Source organism: Mesoplodon densirostris, chromosome 12, assembly GCF_025265405.1.
Source record: "Mesoplodon densirostris isolate mMesDen1 chromosome 12, mMesDen1 primary haplotype, whole genome shotgun sequence".
Lineage (NCBI taxonomy): Eukaryota > Metazoa > Chordata > Mammalia > Artiodactyla > Ziphiidae > Mesoplodon > Mesoplodon densirostris.
The window spans coordinates 83544020-83565979 of NC_082672.1; the positions used below are offsets into that span (position 1 = coordinate 83544020).

The following is a 21960-nucleotide window of genomic DNA, read 5'->3' on the forward strand; positions in this document are numbered from 1 at the left end:
GCAGGGTTAAGGGATTATTTCAAGGTCACATGGCAAGGTAGCCAAACCAGGACTCTTCTGATAATCAGTACTTTACGCACTGATATTTAATCTTTCGTTTAAATCCTCTTCTAATAATAAATCTCACAAAGTATTGGACTTCAACTCTTGATGACTATTAGAGATAGAATTTTGATTAGAATGTTTTTGTCTATTTGTGTTTATTTCTTGACTAAGTCTTGACATTTTAATCAAAACTGCCTCTTGGGCTTCCCTGGTGGCACAGTGGTTGAGAGTCCGCCTGCCGATGCAGGGGACACGGGTTCGTGCCCTGGTCCGGGAAGATCCCACATGCCGTGGAGTGGCTGGGCCCATGAGCCATGGCCGCTGAGCCTGCATGTCCGGAGCCTGTGCTCCGCAACGGGAGAGGCCACAGCAGTGAGAGGCCCACGTACCACAAAATAAAAAAAATTTTTTTAATTAAAAAAAAAAACTGCCTCTTGTAGGCCTCGTCCCTGTTAATCATAACATATACAGTCCTCCAAGCTCTTGGATCCACTAAATTTGTTGGATATTTAGCCTAATATCACTGTGATCTCACATTACAAAAGATACTTTGGATTTATTTTCTTCCTACAATTATTTTAAATAGGTCATAGAAAAGATGGTGATAGCAAAAGGAAAGCTATGCCTGATCTCCCTTTTAGGCCCCCAACTATGGAACTGAGTCATCATGGTAACCAACCACGGATAATTCTTTTTAACACTACAATCCATTCTCATTGTGGTTAAGTTAAATTTGTATTTTCTTTCACACAGAACTTACTTTGTGGTTGTGGTGAGTCAAATCTAAGCTGCCATTATAGTTCAAAAGATCCTAAGAAATATGAAGCCCTCTGACAATGAACTCCAGAGAACCAAGGAAACAGCTCCGGTCTTGATGGTTCTTACTAAGTACTGCATTAACTTTGAACTTCTAACACTGAACTGAATTTTAGAGATCATTTAGAAAACAAATAAACAGTGGCTTGGATTCTCACATTTTCCAAGCTATTATGAATGCTTATATGCATGGTGCATGAAAAGAGGCTGAGAGTCTAAAAAGGTTTCTGCCTGCTCCTGGGTGATGACAGCAGCTGTGTTACCTTGGGCAATACAAACCCTCTTCCTCCGCAAATGTTTCCCAAGGCCCCTTTCCACCCAAGTGTCACACACCTATTCTCCATTTAACCAGCCCATGGCATTGCAGACACATTTCTACGGCCTTACCTTGCACTCAGCTCTCCAATACACTTCTCCCCAATCAAATTTAATTTTTTCAGTAACTTACATTCTACGTCTCTGAATAAGAGGCAGTTTTATGACTACTTATTTTTCAATACAAATTCCTTTTAAGAAAAAGGATCGCACGTTCCCAGATTTCATTCTCTGAAAACATTTTAAGCTCCCTAAATGCGATCACAAGCAAGCTCAGGGATTTCTATAAAATACGACAGTAATTACCTTCAAGCGTTGCCCCTTCTCCAAAAAGGGCATCTCCAGCCCCAGACGCATACAAGGCTGTCACAGATAAGGCATACTGTGTCCCTTCGCTTAATCCTCTCAGGACGGTATTGGCTGTGTCTCCCCTCACAGTGACCTCTTGAGTCTCGCCTCCTGCCACGGGGGTGTATGTGACGAGATACTGTTTCACTTTTCCTGGTGCCCCAGTCCAAGATAATTTCATAGTTGATGTCGTAGGGTCAGAAACTCTTAAATCTCTTGGGTTCCCTCTAACTTCATTAAAAAATAACAACAACATCAAAACTCATTAATTAATAAAATGACTTAAAATGCACTTTGTTGCTTTATATATATATATATATATATATATATATATATATATGAAATCATATTTATATCCTAGGTGAGATTATGGCTATTGTAACTATTGACTAGCCAGAAGAGTTTAAGCATCTCTAAATTGGTCCCTATGTGTCAGTAGAAACAAAGTAAAAGCCATCTAATTCCTCTTCTGTATTTACACATGCTAAAGTCTTTCATGTTAGAATCTTTCATGTAAAAAACTTTAATGTTTTCTCTAAAAGTGGAACAAAGCACTATATAATGTATACGTGCTGATTAGTATCACAATGGAGATTTTAACTCTGCTAAGAAATTATCAATAAAAGAGGTTTGTTAGCATAATGCTATGAACGTCTAAATGTGATGGCCATGAAATACACCAATGTGATAAAAATGATAAATGATAAAAATAATGCTGTCCCTAGAAAAAAATATATGAGAGGAAACAGCCCAAGCGAGGTCAAGTCTTGGATAAAACTCAAGGGCTGCCCTTGCAACTATGTTTGGCTTTTCATGCCTTTCCTGGTAGAGTGGCCATGTGGTCTCTGAAGGGTCTCAAGGCACCCAAGTCTATGACTCTCCCCACCAGGCACACATCGCCAGCCACTTTAACTCCATAAAATAGAAAGATGAAGCGTCATTGGGTCTTTTTCTGGTGCCTGGCACAAAGAGCCCTAGGTCCCCAACTGGAAAGAGTGAAAGAGAAGTGACTTCCCAGAAGGAAGAGAGGAGGAAGAGAGCAGGTGGGAAGAGAAAGTGTCTCTGCCGGAGAGGCTAATTAGCTAGGCTGCACCAGGAGCGAAGTCGTGATGCAGGCCCAGCTAGAACGTGAGTGTCTGCACAAGGGCAAGAAAGTCCACAAACTGAGATTCACCACTTATGAGCAACATGACTCTGAGCTATTATTTAGTTCCCTGAGCCTCAATTTTTTTTGTAGAACTGGGATAAAAAAGTAACAACTTCATAGATTCTAGGCAGGGATTAAATGAGATAATATATGAAAAGCTCTTTGCACAGAGCCTGATACAAATAGTTGCTTAATAACTTCATTCTTGCTAATATGTAGTTATTATTATTTTTAAAAAACTTTAAAGATAAGGAATAAAATGAAAATTGAGTGTCTTAATTTTCCTCAATGAAACCACACATTAAATATTAACAATTTGCAACTAATATCAGAATCTATCCTAGGAGCCTAACCATTCCCTTTAAATAAAAACATGTTAATATTCTTAAATCTCTCTGAAGAAACAATATGTCACCTTTCTCAATGGTACATAATGGTTTGATTTTTAATCCCTAGTCACCCTTCAGTTTATATGAGAATATTTCATAATATTATTTTAAAAGAATATTTGGACCATCTCATAGCATTCAGGCTCTTTTGACACCAATAAATGCTGTCATGAATAAGTCAAATATTTGAGTAAGTCAAGTCTAATAGGACTACCATCGAAGATACTCAGATAATTGAGACAAAGTGGCTCATGGCTCATAGCATCTGGATAGTTGTCCAAAGCTGTTCCTACAGTCTAAGATTTCAGTTGTTACCAAATGATGAGCATATTTCCTCTACCTTCTTCAGTGGCTGCATTTCCAGTCAACGGAGAGCCAGATCCTGACAAATATTCAGGAATTACAGATACTTCATATTTTGTGTCTGGAGTCAGGTTCTCCAGCGTTCTCCTCCTCTGATTGGCTGGGCTGGTAACCTCTTTGCTTTCTCCACCAGCAGCTGGTCTATAGATAATTCGATACCTTAAGACTCTCCCCGGAGCTTGAGTCCAGGTAATTTTAAAGCTATCTGTAGTCTCATCCGTCACCTTTAGATTTCGAGGTGCTCCTTTTACTGAAATTTAAAAAATAATAAGTTGACTGATTTTATGTGAAAAATAAAACACTAGTTTTTTATCACTAAATTATAGCATTTCTCTCAGCAAATCCATGAGCAGTTTTTTGACAAACATCCTGGTTCCTGCATGCATTTAGCCAGATATTAACTAGATTCTTTCACAACACCCAGAAAGAAAAGAAGTACTGTCAACTTTTTAATCAAATAAAGAGGTATATAACAGTAAACTTTTAATATCATAAATACTCTATTAAGTTGTAAATTAATGTTGACATAAAATTCAAAAATAAAAACAATCAAACATAAGTAACAAGGCTTTCACTCTTACTAGATTTTCTCAGAAAAGTAGGAAAATAATACCTAACACCCAGGTCTACCACATTTACCCACTTGAACAAACTCTCTTATCCAATCAGTCCCACAATTCATTTTTTTATCTGCACAGTCATCTGCCTTGAGAATAATTAGACCATACATGTGTTACACCAAATACATTGTAGGCACCTAATGAATGCTAGTTGAATCTAAATCCCAAGGTTGAACTGCAATGTAAGTAACATCCACACACTCAGTCTTAAATGAAATTTTCATTAAGCCCACATGAGAACATCATTTGATTTTGTGTTTTAATGACTTTTTTGTTTAAGAAGCAAATTGTTCAAATGGACAACACAGTCAGGAGAGATGAACTAGATCTACTGGGGTAAAACCACAGTGCAATATATCTGCATGCACCTCACATACAATTAGAAGTTTATCTAAATGTCCAACACATCAATAGACCACTCCAGGGAAAAAGGAGTTGTATATCTCAAGAAAAGAAAGAAATGGCAGGTGGCAGACTTACATCCATGATTCATTTAATATGGCAAGGAAAAAGACTAAATTAGTCAAAACAAAACCGATGGATTTGAATACTGGCTCTGAAATTTAATTAATGTGTAATTTTGAGTCTCAGATTACCCAACAGTAAAAATGTGACTATTTGTAGGGTTACTGAGGCAGTTAAATGAGACAATCCATGGAAACAATTATCATAGTACCTGACACATGGCAGAAGCTCAATAATTGCTAGTCTAATAAAGGTATTGAATCAGACACTTCCTTATTGACAAAAGAAAATCTAAATCTCAGATTTCAGTACAGACAGCAGAATTGGAAAGGTATTACCAAATTCTACTGTAGTAGCCCAATGACCAAAAACTAGAGTGTAAATGAATACAGTTGGCTCTATTCAAAAACCCTTTAGACTTCAATTTCTTCTTGAGGCATAATTTCATCCCCATCCCAAAGTTGTGAAGAAAGAGGGCCAGGCTCATGAAGCCACAGTGTGGGCTTTACAGAGAAATCATCAGAAAGTCATAAATATCTAAGTGTGGACTGCTAGGTTATACTATCACAAAAATCATAAGGCAAGAAGACACCTTAGGCCATTTAGTTTATCTACTAGCCTTCGGGCAGAAATATACCTAAACCATGCACAAAAGAAAAATCAATCTTATTTGAAAATTTTTCCGGAGAAAAGATTCTCTAGCTTTTATCAGCAAGTAGACCAACATATGCCCTCCCTGTCAGCCAGTACTTCTTTGTAACTAAAATTCCTCATGCTGCTATTTCAGCCTCTTCTGTACTGAATAAAAGTGGAGGAGAATGACTGATATCTCTCGTAATATTCACTGTATATATCAAGAGTAATTGTCTGGTGCTGGCCTTCTAACCAGGTTCATTGGAATCCTTTAAATGACAAATGTAGAGAAATGTATCAGAAAGTATTCAAATCTATCCAGTAAGGTGGACACATCTAAACAAATACTGCTTAAAATATCTGGTAAACTTTGTACACCCATGTTCTTAGCAGCATTAACCACAATAACTAAAGGGTGGAAGCAAACCAAGTGTCCACCGATGTTGGTATATACATACAACGGAATATCATTCAGCCATAGAAGAAAGAACATTCTGACACTTGCTACAAACACTGATGAACCCTGAGGACACTAGGCTAAGTGAAATAAGCCAGTCACCAAAGGACAAATACTGTATGATTCCACTCACATGGAAACCTAGAGTCATTAAATTCATAGAAACAGAAAGCAGAATGTTTGCTGCCATGGTCGGGGGGACAGAGGGTAGCAGGAATGGAGAGTTATTGTTTAACAGGTAGAGAGTTTCAGTTTTGCAAGATGAAAAAGTTCTGGAGATGAATGTGGTGATGTTACCACAACCACGGAATGTATTAATTGACACTGAAATGTACACTTGAAATGGTTAAAATGGTCAAGTTTAGGTTTTATGTATAGACATGTATATTTTACCATAATTTTAAAAAAGAAAAAAATTTTGGTAATATATATTCGTCATCAGAAGTTTGGTAATTTCAGAAGTATCTGAACACGACACTGTTGGTACATGGGACAGAAAATGCTAGATAAGCAGTATTTCCAGAGTTAGTTCCATAATTATTAACAGTTCTCTGTGTCTCAACCTCAAATTCATCACAATAAATCTAGGGTCTTTTACTTAAGAGTCTTTCTCTTTTTAAAAAGATTTATGAGGGCTTCCCTGGTGGTGCAGTGGTTGAGAATCTGCCTGCCAATGCAGGGGACACGGGTTCGTGCCCTGGTCCGGGAAGATCCCACATGCCGCGGAGCAACTAGGCCCGTGAGCCACAACTACTGAGACTGCGCGTCTGGAGCCTGTGCTCCGCAACAAGAGAGGCCGCGACAGTGTGAGGCCCGCGCACCGCGATGAAGAGTGGCCCCCGCTCGCCGCAACTAGAGAAAGCCCTCGCACAGAAACGAAGACCCAACACAGCCAAAAATAAATAAATAAATAAATAGTAAATAAATAAATAAAGATTTATGAGTAGCTGTGTTTTAAAGGTACTGAATCTTACGAGGGCATTCACAGTGTTGGACTATAAAAGCAGATGGTTATTTCAAATAGTAACTTTGTTCTACAATAAACTGTTAGTTTGGGGAAAACAGTGGAGAACCCTCTCACACCTTCTGCAGTGGTCTCCTCTCCAGCTAAGGGTGTACTGAAGCCATCCTCGTATTCCGCGGTCACGTTGACCAGGTACAGGGTCTCTGGCTTCAAGTTACTGAGAACGACACTGGTGCTCGAGGCTGGCTCCACCACTGTCACCTCACCATCCCCAGTAGCCTCCTTGTAGGTGATGTGGTATGAAAACACATTTTCTCCAGCAGGAGACCAACTGGTTTTCAAACTGTAGGAAGTGACCTCAGAAAAACTAAGATCCTTTGGAGGCACATAAGCTGTTAAGGAAAAAAAAACAAAAAAAGGACATAGTTAAAATGTTTAAATCTATAAAGCAAAAATGGACCTAATGACTACACACTTTTTCAAATGGCTTACATTCATTTGGGAGAGTGGTCATTGAGACCAATGCACTGAGTAAACGTTGCACACAAAACCACTGAGAGAAAGCCTCTCATGCACAGCCCCTCAAAGAGGTCCTGATCATTTGTCTTGACCATTCATAATACTAAGTTATGTGTTTAAATAACCAGTTAAAACTGAATTAGAGTTTTGAGCTTCTTAAGACAAAGCACTAATGGAATTGTCCTGCCCACAACTGGAATACTTAAAACAGTAACAGACCTAAAATGAACCATCAAAATGTTCCCATTCATCCCGGGCAATCAGATATTAACCTTTGGTGGTAGACAGATATTTCAAAGTAATAATTTAAAATTTTTTTCCTAACGAAAGAATATTTATTAAACTAAATCATAGGAAGGCACAATGTTTAAGGCACACTCACTATCCTTAGGGGACATACAATCAAATTGGAGAGACAAGAGAGTATAAAGTTATTAACAAAAGAAAGTAGTATATTTGGATGCCAAATGACGATAAGTGATAAGTGTTATAGCCCTAGAACAGTTAAGAAGCTTGAGGAAAGAGATGGGACTTTTAATCGAATGTTGAAAAACAGAATTTGGACAAATGAAGAAAAAAGGGTAGGGAATTCCAGATGTGAGGAAGGATGCCCAAAAATGGTCTAGGAAAGAGAATGCATAAGGAGGGTTCAAAGATCCAGGACTATGTTCCAGTCACCTTTGATTCAAAGCAACTAGCTCAGCATCTAACACATGGTAGACATTCAATTCGTGGTTATTGAACTGGATGCAACAAATGGGTTTGATAAAGCTGGTTCCCTGCCTTGACTGAGGATCTAAGATCAAAAACAGCTCATGACTCTTAGGATAAACAGCTTTTTCACCAATAAATACTTGACCCACACCCAGGAGAAAGTCATATCTCAGAGCTAAATGAGCTAAGTTCAGTAGTTTTCAATAACATAGGAAAGTTACTTTTTCCTATAGATAAAAAGAATTGACAAAGCATATTATCCACAATTTTAGAACACAAAATGCTTTGTTCATGAAGAGGTAACTTTTACTTTACAAAGTCTACTGACCTTTTTTCTTTATAGCTGCCAATTCTTGCTCAATTCTAAGACAGATAGACTGTGTGAGTTCAAAAGATATCCTCTGAAAAGCATCAAAATCTTCCACTGTGAACACATGGGTCTCAGCAGGAGGAGAGGCAATGGCTTCTAATTCTGAGCGAACAGCATCCTTCACACCAACTGCAAAGATTTCAACATCTGAATTCCTTAGTTTTATAGCTGGGTCTCTGAAAGCATCAGAAGATTTTCCATCCGTGATTAGAATCATGACCTTCGGGACGTTGCTTCTTGAACCCTTGCTCGGCACGAATATTTTCTCTCTAACGTAAGTCATTGCTTTCCCAGTGTTGGTAGATCCTCCTCTGTAGGGGAAGGTGTTTATTGCTTCAATTATATCTTCAACTTTGGTGAATTTTTTCAATGTGAACTCAGTATGAGGATCCCGGCTGTACTGGACAAGACTTATCTGTACCCTATTTGGTGAAATCTCAAAACTTTTTACGAGAACTTCCAAAAAGGCTCTAACTTTAACAAAGTTTGCAATCCCAATGCTATAGGAACCATCAACCAAAAACACAATATCGGCTTTTATATCCACACCACGTGAGCATTCTGTAAAAAGAAAGAAAGCCCATTAGAGTTCAACAAATACAAATTAATCAATAAAATATAGATAGAGCTGCCCCTCTGCATCCTTGGGGGATTGGTTCCAGGACCTCCTTCCCCAAACCAAACTCCAGGGATGCTCAAGTCCATTCTATAAAATGGCACAGGGAAGTAAGACCTCCAGATCCACGGATTCGGCATCTGCAGATCCAACCAACGTCAGACCACACAGTGGTTGAATCTGTGGATACGGAACCTCAGATGTGGAAGGCCTATGGGATCCGGTTTTCTTAGTAAGCAGCCTTCTTTAAAAGAAAACTATTGCAAACATTTTGTTTAAAACTAAACCTGAACCAGGAAGGCATACTATCAAATGGACCTTCAGGTATTCCAAACTCAGTGATACACCCATTAACTCACCCACTTGAATTTTCATTGGCTGAGTCTTCTCCATTATTGAAACCGGTTCACTGGATGTCAATCCCTTCATGGCAGAAACGCTGATCTGGTATTCTGTGTCTGCTGAGAGGTCACGAACATTGAGTGTGGTCGTCTGAGGACCCACACTCAGAGCATGCTGTCGGCTTCCTGTGGTCATGGGTGTAAGGATAACTTTATAGCCAGTCACTGGGCTAGGAGATGGATTCCAACTTAGCTTAATGTATTTTGATGAGACTTCCGTGGCAATCAAATTTGAAGGAGGTTCAACAACTACAAAATAACGAGCAGAAGAGTGATTAAAAACAGTGAGATGCAGCCCTGTTAATGAGGTCTTCATGTTTGCACCTCAATTTTCCTTATTCGGATTAATCATGAATGCATCAGGAAAAGTTCCCCAATCCCAGTCCCCCACTTCCACCTGTACCCATCAAACTGAAAGAGACTCAGTGCCTGAATTTTAATCAGGGAGATGAGAAGTTTAGGGAAAAAGAAGCCCTTGGAGAAATTAATAATAGGACATCTGATGCCTAATTCATTCTCTGGGACCAAGATTTTCCATTCTGGTTTTGGTATTACACTCATTGCCTTATTCAGGTACCAAAGGAGGCACTTGATGAATATTTGTTAAATCAATGACTTACTCAATGCTTTAGAAAGTTCTTCTCTTTTAATAGTAATATAAGCATAATAATGTAATATTTAAGATACTTTATAATATGCCAAGAAAGATAAAGAGTTCAGCAGTTCTTAAATGACAGGTTCTTATCATCTTAAGCAATTGTATTTCCACTTATTCAAGATAAGAAAAAAAGTTCAGCTTTGTTCATAATGCCACCAAACAGGGGTGAAACAATGGTTTACAACATGCATATTGACAAGCAAATACTGATAATCTAAAAATGTTCTATCCTTACTCAGTGTAGAACATATTCTTGTATTGGGCTGGCCAAAAAGTTCATTCGGGTTTTTCCGTTAAGATGTTCCGAACGAACTTTTCAGCCAATCCAATACTTAGCAGATAACAAAGTATTTTAAGCTATTTCAGACCAAATCTTCAAAGTTTTAGATTTGCCAGTGGAATCAGTTTCCCAGAAGATATAGTTCTAAGTTTTTATAAGTCAGGCTGCAACTGTGGATGATAAAATATATACAAGGTTACTCACTATCTTCTCAAAAAGGCAGTCAGATGTAGTCCATAAAAATGATGCCTAAAGAAGTGAGAAGCAGTGGGAGGAAAGCAATGGATGTGCCAACTGGAAGTTTAGGCAAAGCTCTGGAGTGATGCGGAGACAGTGCTGGGGAGCAGAAGTCTCAGGAGATCGCCAGCAACAGAGAGAAGGCCCCAAAAATGACCGCGAACGCCTGCAACGCAGCCCACACCCCTTCCAGGGAGAGTTCAAACGGAGGCACAACCAAACTTTGGCCTAACCTCGCACACACACCCTAGTGAAGGTGAAAAACTTGAATGTTTTAAAAGACTGAGTAAAGAGAGGTTGACCAGGGGAAAGCTGGGCGGGGGTGGATTTTGTAATAAAGCAGGGCAAAAAATCAGACATTAGTCAGTAAAACAAAGAAAGAGATTCAGAGCCCATGAAATAATAAGAAGGAGTTCTGAAACAAATTAGAGCCAATGAACATTGCCAAAATACTTGGGGTTTGTAGATTAAAGAGTTTATATGATTGAAGATGTAGCTCTTTAGAACTTATCTTTAATCAGCTGTGAATTCTTAGGCTAAGAGGCGAACAATTATGGAAACTGTGACTTTTTAATACTCCAAAGGATGCTTATGAAATGTCTTTTCTCTCTCCCATGTATTTAAAAGCAATGACTGATAAAATGGAAGCATTTTCCAAATGTGGGAGGATCAAATTGACTGATCTTTGAAATATTCCTAAGAGCCCTGAAAACACTATGCAGAGTATGGTGATGGAAACTCTTTTCCTCCACCATTTAATAGAAACAGAATGCTAAACTAAATGTCCCTCTGCCTGTGAAGCCATAACTTCTCTCAAGTAATGGAAGAGGGGGACACATGGGAACACCCAACAATTCACTCACCTTCTTCTCCACTGACCAATTCCCCAAGCTGGTCATCCACACCTGAGCACACCTGGGAGATGATCTCATTCTGAATATCCACAATCGCATCGAAGTTGGCCACGTTGAAAACGTGATTTAGTGAAGGTGTGGAGGCGATTTGTTTGAGTTCTTTTGCATCTGCAGCTTTAATGCCTTAAAAAAAAAATAGGACAAAGATATGGGAAGGGAAATGTGGGAAGTAAAGACATTTTCAAGTCCTATTCAGTCATAAACTGGAATTGTTTTGCATCCTAATGAACGTGCAACTGTTGAAATGACAAGAGCATTTTCCCATTTCACGCAACATGGCCAAAGAGGCAAAGGACTGGTTGGTAAAACAGAGTGGGCTCTCATGCCAACCATGCCATCATTTGTCCCTGCCATCTGTAAAGATAAGACTTTTTTTCTTCCAGAGTCCTGAATGAGCTGGAACCCTCTGAATTCTTCAAGTGTTACATAAGAGAGGAAACATAAAAAACACTTAATGATAATACAAGGAGGATCTTTATTAGAATCATTGGCCCAGCATTCTTTGAAAAGCAGAGTGTTGACAAAGAATGTGAATAGTGCCTTACTTAATGCATATGCTAAAGGAGTTACGTGAGAGAAATAGATAAGCAGGACTTTTACTCAAAAATGATTTGGGGCTTCCCTGGTGGCACAGTGGTTGAGAGTCCGCCTGCCGATGCAAGGGACACGGGTTCGTGCCCGGTCTGGGAAGATCCCACATGCTGCGGAGCGGCTGGGCCCGTGAGCCATGGCCGCTGAGCCTGCGCGTCCGGAGCCTGTGCTCCGCAACGGGAGGGGCCACAGCAGTGAGAGGCCCGCGTAACGCAAAAAAAAAAAAAAAAAAAAGAAAATTGGTTTGGATTAACACTACACTATCAAATGCAGTAAAAACTGCTTTCCTTCCTTGAGAAAGAATCCTTCCTTGAGGAATCAACCCTTCATCTTCCTGCCATTAAGTATTAAAGTAGTTCTAAAATGAAAATACTTAACCAAACTTGACCTACCCAAAGAGAAAACTTCAACCCCAATACTTCGAAGCTCTCTTGCTGGAATTTCCACTTCGTCCTGGGATTTGCCATCTGTAATAATAATTGCCACTTTGGGAAAGCCAACTCTTGCTCCAGCAGATTCCGTGAAAGTATTTTTGATTAAGTAATCAATGGCTTCCCCTGAAATGAAAAAGAAATATGTTCAGTTCCTTGTGACACAGTTTTACCAAAATCAAAAGCTATGGGATTAATTTCAACATTATTTAACATATGATAATTTGGGCAATCCATCATTTCTTTCCCAAATAGACATTTCATTTATCTTAAACGATACCACAATTTGTAAAAACATACCTGTCATCGTGTTGCCACCTTTGTATGGGATTTTTTTAATTGCAGCAAGCAGCTCATCCCGTTGATAGTACTGATTTAAGTTAAATTCCGTCCTGGTGTCAGAGCTGTACTGAACAACTCCAACCCTTGTCTTCTCTTCCCCAACGTCAAAAGCAGACACAAGAGCAGCAATGAAATCTAAAATGTACTTGAAATTATTTCTTCCCACACTCCATGAGCCATCCACAAGGAACACTAAATCAGTCCAGGCACTGACAGAGCATTCTGAAATACATGTGATATATTTTTTAAATGACACACTAATAAATCTATCTAGCATTAAGGAATACAAACTAACATGGCAAAAAGGTTGGCTCCTAAAATCATTTTGTTCATTAGAACTTTTCACCTTGTTCTTTAACCACAACTGACATGCACAAAAGAATGTAAAACTTTATTGGCACACATAGAAGCATTTTCAGTACCTTCGTGAACATGCATTTCTGCAACTATATGTCTTTAAACTGTTGTATAAGACATTGTACAAGACCAGATACATATATGACCCATTCTCCAAGAGCCTGTGACCCAAGTATTGTTGCTATTGATTTGTCTATTTTGATAACTATATCCTCACTCTTTTCTCCAAGTAAAAACTATATAAAATATCTAGGAGACATACAAAAGAAATGTAAGCAAAGTGTTTTCATTCTTGGTATTCTGAGATCAATAAATACAAAACAATTGCTGTACCATTTAAGCAAATGCGGTAGGGTTGAAGAAAAGAGCAAAGCTTTTTTAACATTCTCCTGCATTTTACAATATAATTGTCTAAAGTTTGCAGCTGGTTAGTCTAGAGGGTTAATGGGGTCTTAACAGAAGTACCAACAAGCATAAATATGATGCAAAATAGCCATAATATCTTGTCCTAATTATCAAGGTATTTACATTTGACAATTAAAACCTTCTTGTACTAAACAAAACGGGGGGAAAACATTTTCATTCAAAAGTAAAAATATATGTAGTACCCTTAAATCACTACAAATGCAACAATTGGCCTTTATAACCAAACACATTTTTCCCTCTCTCTGTGGTCAGGTGGGGAGGGGGGAACAGGTTGGTTTTTATGAAAATCTGTATTCATAAGGCAAAGCTGAGTGAATTTTCTGAAGATATTTTTGTCCCTGCAGTCAGTTGGTAGATAATAAGAGAAGTATATGGCTAGGAAGAGGAGGAAAGGTCCTGAGAAATTTGCAAGCCAGTACAACTGGCATGCCTAAATAATTTTTGCATACTATTTGATGGGCCAACTTAAGCCTACTGAAAGTCAATATTTAGAATAATGCTTTGATTTAGAATAAATATTGATGATTAAGGGAAAATATTTGCATTGTAACTGCATACTATAAACTTCGCTTCAGATGATTAGACATCAAAAAGGATTATAAACAGTGATCTAGCGGGAAAAATTCAGGATAAAGGGAACTTCATGTTCACAATCTTTTTATTGTTATCCTGAGTCATAAGTCCAATTTACAAGGTGGCAAAATTAGAAGTCCAAGAAACCCTTCAAGGCTCCATCTCAGCAAGTCACACAAAGCAGTGTAACACCAAAAGGGGCTAGAAGCCACAAAACCAGACAATAAAATTGCTTTCATTTGATTACAAATGCATCAACTTATCAGAGACGTTCTTACAGAGACTCTGGAAACGGTTACAACTGCACCAACTAAGCCCATGTAAACACTTTAGAAATAAGCATAACATATACAGAGACCTAGAAATACATTTTCATGGCAATGGAATTGCTGAAAACACTGTGAGGGCATCTCCCCTGTGGTCCAGCCTTATAGTTCCCATGTATCCCTGAGCTACCACCTATTTCTATAGTTTGTCTTTGAGAAAGGAGTTAAGTCCAGTGATGAGCTTTGTTTCTCACCTACTGCCAAAATCCTGCAGGGGAATTTGGACACACACAAATTTAAAACACTCCCAGTAAAAAGAATATTTAGTACATAGAATGAATGGTTAGAAAGTCAGAAAGTAGGTGTTATAACCACTTAGTCATACATTACTATTACATTGCCTGTACTTCTTGTAGATAAAGCTTACAGAAATTAATATAGGAGTGAGATCAAACTATGGACCTAGTTGGAACATCTCCTTTATATTACATTTATAAATTCTGCAAAGCCAAGCACAAATCTTAAGGGAAATGCTTACTTTGTATCTCTGTTTTTCCAGGTTTCTTCTCGCCTGGCTTTATCGGGCCACCTGTTTGAACTGAATCAAAACTTGATTATTACAAAAAGAAATGGACCCATATAAACACTTCCTAAGAAGAAAGTAAGTACGTTGTCTTTCAAATGTATGGTCCATTCCCAGCTGGTCAGAGAATACAGCCAAATAAGCATTCCCTTGCAAATAAATTATTTTTAGGGATATTTTAGATATATTTCAAGATAGATATTAACATAGTTGTCTGGCAAAGCCTAACGTTTTTAACAGTTTTCATTCATAATATTCCTGCTGTTTCCAGAGACCAGGATTATAAATCAGGAATGAATTATTCACAGCTACTAACATCTAGGATCACTGAAAGAATAGTTAATATGGATATAAATTAACTCTGCATAATAACAACTTAAATTTGAAAGTTGGAGAAATCTTCTGCAAAATATAAGGTATAAAAGTACTTTATATGTGTGCTTACTTGTTAATTGGCCTATAACTGGTACACTTTCTTCTACTTCATCATATGAAGTGATTGTCACCACATACTCTATTTCAGGTATAAGCTCTGTTAATAAAGTTTCAGTGGTACTAGCTGCAAGAGTAAATTCTTTAGTGGGCCCATCTGAAAATATAGAAAGAAAAACATCCATGCAACAAAACTTTTTTCACATATAACATAACATACACTCAAAATCTGAAAATTCAAAATATACATTATTTTAGAATACCCAAACATTATTTTTTACTGCCTTCCAAAACAAACATTTTGAATTCTAGAAATTCAATAAATGGACTGGCATTGCCTTTACTTGTTACAGTCATATTCCATATTTGTTTGAGGACTCAAGTATTCCTCTAGATTAAAGATATACCAGAATATCAAACAGAAATCTCTCATTATTTTTGAATATTAATGGTAGATAACAAATTTTTTTATAAATGAGAGATAAAGCAGAAAATAATTTAATTTTAAATGATGCATTGGAGGAGAGCACTGAAAGAAAAAGAAGGGCTGAAAATCAACTCAAAGACAACAAGCCCCATAGGCTAAAAGGAACATCTACTGGGAAACAGCATCCTCTTCTACAGAAGTGCATCCTCCATACTCCAGCAGGGGATGGAAGCATACTCTAATGGGTAACCACGGTCCTCTGAATTGACTTAACTAGGTATCAAACATTTCAAGGTACAGTGTACTGAGAGTTTCCTTATATATTGACAATTATATACTTCCTTCTAGATTATGATAATGCTCAATTCAATCAGGAAACACAGTAGTTCTTAGGGACTAAGTGACTTTTAATATTCTTAAACATATTAAATTTTCATCAAAACATAAATAATCAAAAAAGAAAATGCTCCAGGTTTACATGTGGAGCATTGCAGAACCCACCAGGGCCCCCATGGGAAAATAAGATACCAGGGCTCTGCTAGGTTGAATGGCCTCAGTGTCAGTTTTTAAAGTATAGGAGTCAGTCATTTCCAACATCTGGAAACCAGATGAACTCTTTTTCAACTGTTTTTCTGCTTTGGAATAAATGAAATAGTTAACGGCAAATATATTTGGGAAGAAAATATTCAAGGAATAAAAAGTAAATTCTTGATCACTTTTTAAGTTCTCAGATCATATGGGAGAAAAACACAGCTTCTCAATCCCCTGATAAATCAGCATTTAAAATCAGTGGTATTTTTTAAAGGCCACAAGTATGTAAACACAGCTCTGGTGCTAAGTCATGTTGACATCATCTATTGCTTCTGTCAGCCAATACAGACCTCTTCCTACCACTTGGCCAGTGCTAGTAAAAATGGTTATTTTCCCATTCCACATTAGAAATAAAAGTTAATCAACAGAGATGGGTTCTGCACACTTGGGCAACATCATGAATACTAAAGAAAACTTTTGAGAACAAGCAAAACAAGTTTCTTCTTTCAAAGACTCTTAGCCTTAGGATCTACAGAATCTATCTAGTAAATCGTTGTCTTCCATCATGGCAGTTCACCACCATCCCAGAATCTGTGTCCTGAGTACTGAAGTGTGCAGGACACTGGGCAAGGTGTAACAACTCACTTCATCACTTGTCACTTGAAGTGCTGGACAGATTAAGTGATTCAAGAAGAATGTCAAGAAGTGATCATTCTATTTTATAAAAGCAAAGATTACCAGCAATATTCTGATCGGGGGGGAAAATGTCTATTTTTAGTAACAACAGCTTAGCACAGGAAACCAAGTTAATAAGGCTAACACTATAAAAATATAATAACGGGTCCTGGGGTGGAAATCTAGAGATCTGAGTCCACCAAATATCTTGCGACGTTAGGTAAACCCCTCAGGTTTTCTAGATCCTGGCTTCCTCATAATGAAATGGAAGGAGGGGAAAAGATCAGATTATATCACCTTTGATGTCTCTGACCTAAAATCCCAGCATCTCAAAACTTACCCGTTGTGGAGTCCACTGTTATTTTGAAACCCACAATTGGATCAGGTGGTCTTGCCCATGACATATGAACAGTATTTTCATCTATAATTTTAAAATTCAAGTCTGAAGGTGGGTCAACTGCAAGAGAGAGAGTTGATATCAGTTACATTTTCCAATGTCACAAAACGGTCAATTTAATTAATAAAGAATTGTGTTGAGCAAAGCTTACGAAAATTGTCTTTGCATAAATTTGTTTCCAACAAATATAAAAGATATCTTGTTGGACAAGAATAAAATTAAAAGCTGACAAGATGTGACAAAACATCAGAGAGTATACATATTACAGAAGACAGCACAAAACACTTTGGATTCTTGAGTTGCTTGGTCATCCAAGAATGGCCAGCAAAATCAAGCATAATAGAAACATATTTGGATACAAGTACATACAGGTACAATGAAATCACATATAATAACCACATATGCAAACAATTCACATAACAATTAAGGAACTTTCGATACATGCTGAGTGCATTTTGAATAAGCATGCCAAATCACAACCTGCTTACAACCACAGAGGTTAAGTGAGAACACTGACATAATACATTTTTCCATAATGTGGAAAAGAATCAATGATATTTTGGTTCATTCTCTGCATCATTGCCTTGTTATTAATTTTTGTTTGATAATTCTCAATCTGTGGCAGAGATGAAAAATGTATTTTAATAAAAAGGAGGAATCATGGGAAATTTAGCACTGTTATGTCTCACAAGGAAATATACATTTAAATGTATATTTGTATTCATATAGACCAATGTTCAAAAATAGTAATAAGGGATGTCAATCATTTATAAGTATATAAAGAGTGATATACAGATGTTTATAAAACTAACAAACATTCTGCCTGTTTACACCAATTTGCTGTACGTTTGCAAGGTGTAAACCAACCCTGTTATTTTCCTTTGCAGCAGGTATACTCCATACTAGAAGTGGCATTTTAAATTAAAATGCCAGTATGGTCCTTTACAAAACAATGGTTAATTATGAAAAGACAACATCAATGTATATTTATGGACATTTATTTACAGAACTTAAAGAAAATAGTGAGGAAGGATCAGCAATCTGAAGACATGACTGCGTGTAAATCTTGGAGAAGTCAATGACAGGAATAATTGAAAAGTACAGAAAGCAATAGTTTACATACAAAACTGTACAGCATCATGCATGTGTCAATGAAATGTTGACTTGTTTTTAGTTTCCCACAATGAATGAAAGCCTCCATGTACAATAGTCATTACACAAAGACATTCCAAAAATATTTTATAATGATATTCTCTCTGCAGTGTTCATGCCTCATCATGCAGCATTGTACTGACTCACTGTCAGTGCATGGTCAATGCATTAAAAATTATTACTCTTGAAGCAGGTCAACACAATAAGATGACTTTCCGCCATACTCTTCTTAAAGTGTTTCAGATTGAAAGTATTCCTTGTGAGTCAGAATTTTTGTCTCTGTTTTGAGAGATTACAGTCTCCTTTTAGGTTTTCCTAAAGGTCAATTGAACTAGAGCAGTAGCTTTGAGACATGAGTCATAGAATTTAACTGGGGTTAGGTATTTATGTAATATTAATAGCACATTTTAATGGAAATTATACAAATTAAGCAAATGTTTGCTTTAATGAACTGCTGCTTCCAACTGTAGGAGATGGCTTTTTTATTTTTATTGGATACGCTAGTAATGGAATGAATGTTATTTTCTTACTATCCATACACAGGCAGTGAGATTAGACTATTAATCTACATGCAGAGTTTAATTATTCAACATTCTGCTGTCTGTAACCATTTTGTGAGGTTTACTGGTAGTCATCACTTAGTATAACAAGCATGCAACAGATGTTAATAGGACAATAGGTATTAAGAATATCATTATAAAATATTGTTCCAGTAGCAATGGCTCAGGACAAATTTAATGCAAAGGCAGACACAACTGGCCTGAGCATGCTTTTAAAAAAATCAGTACATGGAAAAACAGTACCACCAACCTTGCAAGGAAATTGACCTGAAGCAGCAGACATTAGGTTAAAACTGCTGATGGGCTGCAGCAGCCCACCTTGTTGATTTCCAAATGCCCAGGATTCCAGAAAAACTGAAAGATTGACTGTTGGGAAAAGTCTTTAACATTTCAGAGGATTTTAAGGTGTTTATAGAAACTCAGATGTGGTACTTGGGGATCAAAAGTAGGAGAGCATGGTCGACCAGCATGTGTGCAACAGAGAGCCCTGTCCACTTTTCTTCTTGTCACTTTTATCACTTGTAAAACCTTTGAGGCTTGCCGTTCTGTTTATATATTTTGCTTGTTTGTTTCATGAAAAAAGATAATAAAGCAGGTGTGAGTGTGGACCCCTGTCAACTTGAATCAATGCGAAATGTATTTTCATTAACTTTGAAAATCTTTTATTTTATATAAAAATAATTCACAACTGCCCTTGCATTGTTACAAGCAGCGTCTATGCAGATGCCAGAATATTTCTAAGATGAACTATCTCCATAGGGATTATGATTGTAAAGAGTCATAGTTGTGTAGAATAAGAATCTGAATGAAGACAAATAGAAGTAAAATTATAAATAAATAAGATAGCAATCAGATATATATTCATAAAACTGAATACTGATAGTGAAGAAATTAAAATTTTAAGTATTCATAACACTAGCAGTTTAAGTTCATATTTATGAATAATGCTTTTTGTTATCAAAAAGCTATGCTATGAAAGCTGCATTCTGCTGATATCTTCCTTAGATAAATTGGCAGGATTTAGGACTTTTTAGGAATAATTATAGCTAGCATTTGCTGAGTGTCTCTTCTGTGACAGGCAGAGAGCTAGTCACTTTATAGACTGTCTCCTTCTTTTCTCATGGTCACCCAGAAGAGTTGCCTAATTATCCCTGACTAATGGGTGAGTCAGTGAACTTTGGAAGGGTTAACACAGCTAATAAGCAGCAAAACTTTGATCCCATAGTCTGACTCCAGAGCATACAGTTTCCTACCATACTGGCTTAAATGTAAAAAATAAGAAATATTTGAGTGAAAGATTAACTTTAGAAACCAATATTGATATGTATTTGCCTATTAAAACATACATAAGTATTCCTCTACTCTATAAAAAACCTTTATTTGATGCCTGGTCAACAATAAATATGTGCTATTCAGACATCTCCAATTCAGATACAGATAGAATTTGGTATATTAACTTTACAACTTGTTCAAGCAATTTTGAAACCAAAGTATCTACCTTGAAATATAATTATTTACAAAACATTGTTTTTAATTATGGCAGCCAAGAGGAAGACATAAAAGTTTACCCAGAGATGGATGGATGGATGGATGGATGGATGGATGGATGGACGGACAGGTGGGAGGAGATTAGTCTAGTAAGATTTGGCAAGTGTATAAAGTGTATTAAAGGTAAAGGAAAACTGAGAACACACTACTAAAATATCATCTTGATGAACTAGTAAGACCTTTAGTCTAATCTTTGTGATAGCAACACTGAGAAGGGTACTACCTTAATGGCAGAAACATTGAGAAGTGCACAAAGTGTGGTTTTACTATATTCAGTATGTATTAGTTTAAATTTTCCGTCCAAAGCTAGTATAAATTTAATGATCTCTGCCATGATACAGATACTCATTTCATCTGTGTTTATAAGATACCAAAAATAAGCAGTTGAAACGTTAATCTTTTAGACAAGTAATAAATTATTCTGTACAGATTACAAAATGCATCCTTTCATGAAACTGACTGGGTTGACCCATTTTCAAGCAAGAAAGCAGCACAGTGTGGGCAAACTAGCACAAAACTGGGACTAGAAGACCTGGGTCTTGTCTATGCCTTGTCCCTAGGCAATCAGGTTAGTTGACTGAGTTATTCAGCTTCTCTGGTCCTCATTTTCTCATTTGGAAAATGAGACAATTAGAATAGATGATCTATAAGTTCCCGTCGAGTTTGAAATTTCTGTTAGAACATAAGTTAGACACAGGATTATAGAAATATACATTAATTAGCCTCTTAACCTAGACGTAATATAATTAAAGCTTATGACTTCAACTCACTCATGAATTAAAAATATCCAATCGTTCATTATATATTATGAACTACAAATCAGACTTACTAAAATTACAACTCTATTTTTTACAAAACATATGTTCATCTCAAATTCTAGATTAACTAGAAAGGTGTCTAATTCTCAGGGAGCACTGGCCATTAATCTTTAAATGTAAAGTGTTAAATTTTCTAAATGGCAGTTTACATACTATATGATACAGGAACCAAAAATAAGTCACACATTCTAGATCTTACAGACCACTGGCCAGGTTATAAGGTTAATAAAGTCTATGCTGTAGCTAAAAATTACAAATATTAAAAGCAAAAAAAATCATTTTCACTCTTATTTCTATGGAACAAATACTGTATTATGAAAAATAAAGTTCCTTGTATAAGTAGGTAGAAGAAAACAACATGACAAAGGTGGTACCCCTATCAAAAAGGAGCAATGCAAAAAGTGAAGGCCAAAACCTTTTAATTAAAGGTATTGAGCTTTCAACATATTAAAAAAAGTAAGTAGAAATTGACTGGAAAATAGTATGAATACAAGAGTACAAGTATGAGTTGCAAAAGGGAAAGAAAAGTAGCAATGGCTACTTTTTTTTTAATGTACCCTTTTTTTTTAAACATCTTTAT

The 21960-nt window shown here is 36.9% G+C and overlaps 1 protein-coding gene across 4 annotated transcripts in view; it reads right to left on the minus strand.

The window, feature by feature from the left end:
* The window catches only part of COL12A1 (collagen type XII alpha 1 chain), a 115410-nt gene that overhangs the window by 87502 nt on the left and 5948 nt on the right, over positions 1–21960 (minus strand). For 3 of the 4 annotated variants that reach the window (XM_060114360.1, XM_060114359.1, XM_060114361.1), the window contains exons 3-13: positions 17246–17362; positions 15286–15429; positions 14796–14855; positions 12594–12857; positions 12255–12419; positions 11221–11394; positions 9141–9431; positions 8124–8726; positions 6682–6954; positions 3401–3673; positions 1483–1755 (exon numbers count right to left, since the gene is read on the minus strand). The exons of the other annotated variant lie outside the window; for it this stretch is intronic. In XM_060114360.1, coding sequence (XP_059970343.1) covers positions 1483–1755; positions 3401–3673; positions 6682–6954; positions 8124–8726; positions 9141–9431; positions 11221–11394; positions 12255–12419; positions 12594–12857; positions 14796–14855; positions 15286–15429; positions 17246–17362 — 2637 coding nt within the window. The remainder of the gene's footprint in view (positions 1–1482; positions 1756–3400; positions 3674–6681; positions 6955–8123; positions 8727–9140; positions 9432–11220; positions 11395–12254; positions 12420–12593; positions 12858–14795; positions 14856–15285; positions 15430–17245; positions 17363–21960) is intronic. 4 annotated transcript variants of the gene reach the window in all.